The sequence below is a fragment of the Rhea pennata genome, chromosome 13, assembly GCF_028389875.1.
Source record: "Rhea pennata isolate bPtePen1 chromosome 13, bPtePen1.pri, whole genome shotgun sequence".
NCBI lineage: Eukaryota > Metazoa > Chordata > Aves > Rheiformes > Rheidae > Rhea > Rhea pennata.
In genome coordinates this window covers 4,863,094-4,870,416 of record NC_084675.1, presented here as the reverse complement: position 1 = coordinate 4,870,416, position 7,323 = coordinate 4,863,094, and the positions used below count along the sequence as shown (strand labels likewise).

The 7,323-nt window shown below is 37.2% G+C and overlaps 1 protein-coding gene across 1 annotated transcript in view; it reads right to left on the bottom strand.

Annotated features, from left to right (window-relative positions):
- Positions 1-280: 280 nt before the first annotated feature.
- ESRP2 (epithelial splicing regulatory protein 2) overlaps positions 281-7,323 on the bottom strand; it is a 44,831-nt gene continuing 37,788 nt past the window's right edge. The window contains exon 15 of the mRNA XM_062586467.1: positions 281-439. Coding sequence (XP_062442451.1) covers positions 281-439 — 159 coding nt within the window. The remainder of the gene's footprint in view (positions 440-7,323) is intronic.

Sequence of the window (7,323 nt, the reverse complement as noted above, 5' to 3'; positions counted from 1 at the left end):
ATTAGATTGTCTTCTTAAGTAACCAAATGGCAGAAGGGTTTGTTTGTTTGTTAACAAGTACAGTAGAAATTAATTTACTTAATTGTATGATTTGTTCTTTATCTTTGGCATAGGATACACCATTTTGCAAATTAAATACAGGACACCACTCTTTATTCCAACGTATCATCCTGAAAAGGCACAAGTGCTGCTGCCTGGGTGGCAGGGGAAGACTCAGTATTTTGTAAAAGGCATGATGTTCAGCACAACTTTCTTTCCCCACCCACTAAAGAGTGTTTAGTTAGACCAGGTACAGTTCTACATAGCGGCTTCCCAAGAGCTGTCCATTTTTCTCAGCCACTGCTTTCTTAGCTAGATCCAGGCTTGGAAAAGTCACCAATGCCTCTCCACTGGGCTGGCCACTAAAGTTGTAAAGCACGAGGATGGAATCTGTGTGGAGCTGCAAGGGTACAAGAACACAAAAGGAAACAAATTGTTAAGACCAGAGACCACACATGGAAACTTGAAAAGCTTTCGATGCTGTGTGTTCTTGCTGGTTTATCCCATTCCTGTTTTTCCATCGAAGATATTTCAGATGCAGGAATAGCAAAAAGGAGAAGGGACTGAAGATTAAACAGAATTCAGCTTTTAGTTTAGCTTGGAGAATGGCAGAAGCTTTTATTCTGTTGATATGATAGACAGAATGATGTAGAAATAATTCCATGCAAAGAGTTTGCTACAGAAGAAGTAATTCAAATTAAAGGTTGACATGAAAAGAGAGACTTTAATGTCAATGAAGGGTAAACTGAGCAAGAAAGTCCAGGCATTCAGTGACTAAATTCTTGTATTATGTGGAATACTGACCAAGTGACAGAGATGGATAAAGCAGTAAGAGAGCATTATTGGGAGGATTAGCTTAACTCACACATACACAGCCCAAGAAAGATTGTTCTGTGAAACAAAGTAACATTTTGTACAGTACTTCAACTGAATCAAAGAAAACTTTATTGTAATTTAAATGAAGCTAAGAAAAAGGCAGGATAATAAAAGAGACTATTCTGCCCTTGCAATTAATTCAATTTGGAGAGAGTTTGCCCTGATGAATTCTTTAAAGACACTTTCAAAGTGCTGAGTTGTCTATCAGCCAGACGCATCTGTCTCCCCTATGGTACCCCAGCCATTTCTTATGGCATGCTGGTAGTCCTTCCAGGCTAAGCTTGGAGGCCCCATTTGTATGTTGGATAGAAATGGATCCAAGGGAAGTTTAGAAACAGAAGGTAAAGGATGAGCACATCAGATTAGCTTGCTGGAGAAATCCATGCCAGACAAAACACACAATCTATGCTGGAAGACCAACAAGCTTTATGAATAGGGAACTGATGCAAATTAACTTTGTGTGGCATATGTCCTCATGAGTTTACAACAGGGTAAAATACTTAAACCTTTAATTTTTAATGGTTCTTATGCATGCCTGGTACACCGTGAGAAATATTAGACTTCTCAGTTATTGCCAGTACCAGTTTTTGATCAACTTTATATTTGAACACATAAAAATAAAGCAAGTATATGCCAGAACTTCACTCACCCAAATGCTTAGCAGGCAGTAAAGGTATTCTTAAACTATAAGCAACACTACCCATTAGAAACTAGAAGTGCATATAAAGTGAGTTAGCACAGACAACTTCATATCCATTAAGGAACACAGTATTTCTTACAGATTAGTCAAGAAACAGCATGCAGAAAAAATTCAAAGACTTGTCTGAAGCCCAGTTCAGGTTTGGAAATAACCTTAGTTTGCTTCAGAACAACACTGTGCGCAAAGAGAAAATTGTGCACAGTTAGCTCAGGCCAGTGGCCTAACCCAAGAATCGATCTGCTCTGAAATAGCTCTTTACTGTTAACAATGAGATCAAGTTATTTAGTGTCCATCCTGAATACAAGCTTAGTATTGCAGAACACAGTTGAAAATACACATGAAGTACAGTTAGACCACTGAGCACAAAAGAGAGCTTTGAAGAGTAGTTTAAGGAACTCCAAAGTCAGGATCTGGAAATTTATTCTATGAGAGAGTTGTGTAGAAAGTTAGTAGACAAGTCTACCCATTCTGCAAGTAACAGAATTGAAACAGCTAAATAAAACTTTTCAGTTTCACTTTAAGACACACTATGCACCCTATTTTTATAGTTTTATTATATAGATTTATAGATAGAGATTGTATTTATGTGCATGTGTGTATATACATGTGTGTGCGTGTGTGTGTGTGTATATATATATATATATATATATATATACACACACACACAAGATTCAAATCAGTACATATCTTTCTGAATGGTTTGTTCTTGAGAGTGGTGTTTGTATGATAGTATTTTGGACTGTTAGAGTTTAGGATGAGCTACTCCATGTATCACGTTCTAGTCAAAGACCACTTCCATCTCATACATACTAGGACCCTATTGCTGACCTGGTTTTCCAGAAGATCTGGGTGAAACAAGTCAAACAGATTGTCCAGCATGTGGACATGCTCAGAGCAATAAAGGGTATTTTGTACACTAGACCAGACTTAATTTGCTACTAGTTTCAGTACAAAAATGGCAATCAAATACTGTGACTTGATAGAGCGATTTTCACAGAAAATCTACTCCAAGGTAATTGTCATCAACTCAGCTGTTTTCAAGTTACAATATCTTCTCTCTCAAAAAAAAAAAAAAAAAAAAAAAAAAGAAAGAAAAAAAAAGCAATCACATTTTAGCATTTTGAAAGGAATACAGTAGTATTTGGAAGTTAAACTCCATCTGGGTTACAATTAAATTTCTTTAAAAATCATGCATTAGTGCTAAAAGAATGCTTGGGAAAGGAAGCAAATTTACCATTAGCAAATTTAGCCAGTTGCATTAAAAAGCCACCACGCCAAAGAAACCTCTCCTGAAGAATTTAGTTCGCATTGAATGAGATCAAGAAACAGAAAGAAATTAATCTCTAAGTAGCTATATAATACAGGAGTGAGAAAGCCAAGAATTGCGGTTTCTTGCCCATGCATTTGTGTGTTTGTTCTGTAGCCACATCAAGACAAATTCATCTTCTATGTTATGTCAAAAGTTACTTGACTGGGAACTCCACACAAAAACAAATACTAATAAATCCTTATGGAAGTTGTATACACTCTTTACACAAAACCAGGCAATCACACTACCTCCACCATTGCTATCACATCAAGTACTGATCACGAGTGGCCCGGTTCCTTAGGTTAGTTGATTTTTTTTAATAGGACAAAGGCAGGAAGATTAAAGCAAGGATCCCAACGCAAGCTACAAAAGGAGGGGAAAATAAAACCTCTGTATCACCAAGCCCTTCTTTCCCTTCCCATTCACCACTGGAGAACGAGTTTCTGCCAGACGCATCTTACCTTCTTCAGAAGTTACAAAGAGTTACAAACAGACCCACTCTTTCGGTGCTTGTAACACACTCCTTGCTTGATCGCTCAGCTGAATAAGGCCATTGTAGTCATCGGGTGCATACTACAGTACAAGTGTGATACATGATAATCAGCAAGAGAAGGAACAGTTCTGGTATAGCAAGCCACACAGACTATCATTTGCAACCACAATTAAGAGCATCAGCCATAATAACTGGCAGGAGACAGTGAATTTGACAGACACTACTTTTATGCAAGATATAGAATATATCAACTGAATTACCGGTTGTAGAAATGGATTTAAAGTAAAGTGCACGGGAATATTCTGAACTGTATATTTGAACTACTCCTTAACAAGGTAGGGAAACAATTTAGACCACCAAATATTCCCTTTTTGCTTACACTCGTGAGGCAACAGCATCACGCAACAAAACTCTGAAGTCTGCATAATCAGGCTTCTGGTAATGACTCTCACTGGGACAGCTGAGCATCTTCCAGAGTGTGCACGCTGAAGTGGCGGGATTAGAAGCAGCATCCAGATCTCACTCAGATCTCGCATGCGGTCATGGAAATACACTGCAGCTTCGCAGAGGCAGAGTGATAAAAACTTCAGCTGCATATAATACTTGCATTACATACACTATACCAGTGTAGTTAAAGAAATAAAATGTCCTGGGGTGAAAGCATTTATACTAGTATAGCTTATTTCCATAGAGATGAAAAAAAAGAATGAACTACCTAGTATAACTGCATTCTCCTAGATTTGTAGCAGTAGAATATTTCAAATAAAAATAGTGACTATACAGTATAGTCACACCAATTAAAAACAAACAAGCAAAAAAACCCCAAAACACACACATGGATCAGATCTAAGAAATACTTGAGATTCTCAATCCAAACAGTAATCACTCATCCAGAGGGCCTACTGCTGGAAGGCCTGATACAAACATGAAATCTGTAGTCAGAAAGTAGATCTTGGGGAGTATGAAACATTGTTCTGTATCTCATGATCTCTCCCAAATTGCACCAAAATTGCATATCCTGTAAAGGGACTGAGCATTCTTGCATATACTATAGAGACTGCTGAAATGGTTTCTGTAATCCAGAAGGCAAAATATTTAGCATAACTCAAATTATTTTACATCCTTTCAGTGGGCAAGAGGAAGAGTTATCTGTCTTCCCCACAATGGTGTTCTTGCTCTAACATTTTAGAGGATTGCCAAATGCACACAACCTACACGTACTGTGCTGCCTTCCTTTGATATTCCTGTGTTAGGAAAAAGGTCTCCTGCCAGTTTAGGGAGAAAAAGACAATATATTTGGGAATACAGAACATTGTATCTATCCAAAGTAAAGTTAAAAAATAAAAACCAAAACAAAACACACATTATACGTCTTTCACAAAGGACAATAACCAAGAGCCCAGAAAACATGAAAGAGGAGAACCCCTAGAATTTTTACTACTGAATTCTAGTCACCTTCACATCTAGACCAATGCCATTAAGTAAAAGACAAATATAAGAAGTGTCTCTGCCAGGGCAACCAGACCATGCAAATATTAGAATTATCAGTTCCCAGACCTGCCCTTGAAACAAATCTACAAAATGTAAGTTTACTCTTTGGAAGGAATGTCTCAAGATAGTACATACTTTAGATTAGCAGTAGATGTACAGTAGGTAAAGCCATATAGCCTCTAGTGAGAGGGACAATGTTTGAAAGGTTATATACTTGAAATACATAAGCTGCAAGAAAACCGTGAAAGTGGGAAAATTATCCAGCATAGAATTGTCAAAAGTGGTTGGATCTTAGGCCTATAGAAAATACTTGGAACACCTACTGATAGAAGCAACTTCTAATCACAAGAAAGATAGGTGAAAGACTCTATATAATTAAAACAGAAGTTGTAAAATGAATTCTTCAAATTTACAGATTTCAAAAAGTAGTATTGCAAACCAAGGTAGGAAATAATAAAACAGGGGAAATCATACTCTCTGTGAAGGAAATGGCAACTGTTCTAACTTGCCCGAGGAAATAAATCACCATGAATATTTCAGATTCTGTGTACATTTCAAAAATCCCTAAGAACAAAACAAAGACACCAAGCCACCAGGCTAATCTACCACAAAACAGGCAGTGTGAAACCAAGGATGAAACCATACTCCCATTGCTCAAAATGGAAATAGAGTTCTGCTATCTTTGCCTGCAATGCAATGGGCTTAACTCTGCTTCCATTTAGATTTGAAAAACACCACCTACTGATTTAACTCCCCCATATGACCAGCTGCAAGTTCACTGAGCTAGATTTTTGTTACCTGTTTATCATATAAGTTATTTGGAAATACAATATGAATTTTGGCTCTTCAATATCCACTCTAACAAATTCAAGTGTGTTGGTAAGAAGTTACTATGTACTGCAGTAATTCCTATTTAATTTAAAATAAATAAAATCAAAGGCAGACCTCACTGTTACTGCCTCTACTACCCTCTTTTTATCCTTTTATCATCTCATTCCCACTTTCCTTGTGTTTCTAAATTGAAACGCGGCCTTTCGTTTCTCAGACCTGCTTTCTTCTCTCTTCTGAGAGCTCTGAGCTCACAACTTTCTCACTTTGAGAGTAAGTGGAAGTCACTATGTGTCAATTAGAGCATTAAGATATAGTGGTCTACTGGAACGATGCTGCAGTAGATCTTGCTTGTTACCTGCCCTGCCATTAGTTGTCTACAAAATACACTTCTGCTGATTTTTTTCCATCATCTCATCCTATTAGATTGGATACTCTGACATGCTCATAAAAGATGGAGAGACCTATTTCCTAGAATGACTGAATAAAAATGCAAGAACAAATTCAGACAATAAAGCAATTTCTCTTTGCTCCTTGAAGCAGCCATCAAGAAATCCAGCTTAATCAAGTAAGGAAGAGCACACAGAATACCACTGTGAAATTAAGAGCTCTATTGGCAAATTCAACCTCAGATGTTAAGGTAATCAGGGTATGATTGTCAGCACACCTTCTTGCGCTATACTGACCTTTTTCCAGTGATCAAGGACAAACAAGGATGGGAATTATGTAGAATAAGGTCTGGATTTAAAATCTAAGCTGGGAGAAGGAAGCAAAACAGATCCTTTGCAAGCGGTGACTAAATAAAAATCTGGAGGCAATAACTAGTTCTACTGTAGGCTGCAAGATAACAAACAAAAGATACATATACACAGAACAAAGAAAAAACTGCAGCTGATAGGAAGAGAGAGATGATACTGGAATGATGAAGATGATCCTGAAGAAGAAAATTCGTTTGGACTGGAAAGTTACAGATGCATTTCTGCAAGTTCATTGCAGACTTGCTTTTTATTTTTTGTTTCAAAAATGGCTATTACTCTCATCAGATTCACTGGCAACAAGACAAGCTTTTGTCACTCTGGCAGTAACATCAGAATAGATCACTCTTTTCAGGATTTACTGGAAAACCAATAGGACTTCTGTGTTGTAAAATCCCTTCAGGGACATAGTTTATAAAAGCAGTGAACTTGATAACAGTTTCATTTAACCAAATTAAGAGAATTTAGGAAGAATTTCTCTGTGGCATATTTTCCAGCCTTCTAATTTTAATTTGCAAAAGCTCTAAACTTTTATACTTATATTCATATACACATGTACATACACATGCACACCACCAATTGTAAATCCAGCAATTCTCTTTTAGTCAGAAAAGATGGCAAATTCTCTCTCTCAAGTGAGTCTCATAAAACAAAGATGTCTGTATTTATTTTTCCTATTCTATATTACAGAATCATATAATCCAAATTCAAACATGTTTTTCAGCACTCTCCTGTTCTCCACACTGTGTTGCTTGTGGTGGCAGTGGGGACTTTTATATAAGCTTACAACAGACAGTGACAAGGCTGTCATTGACAGATGGTCAGAGAGACT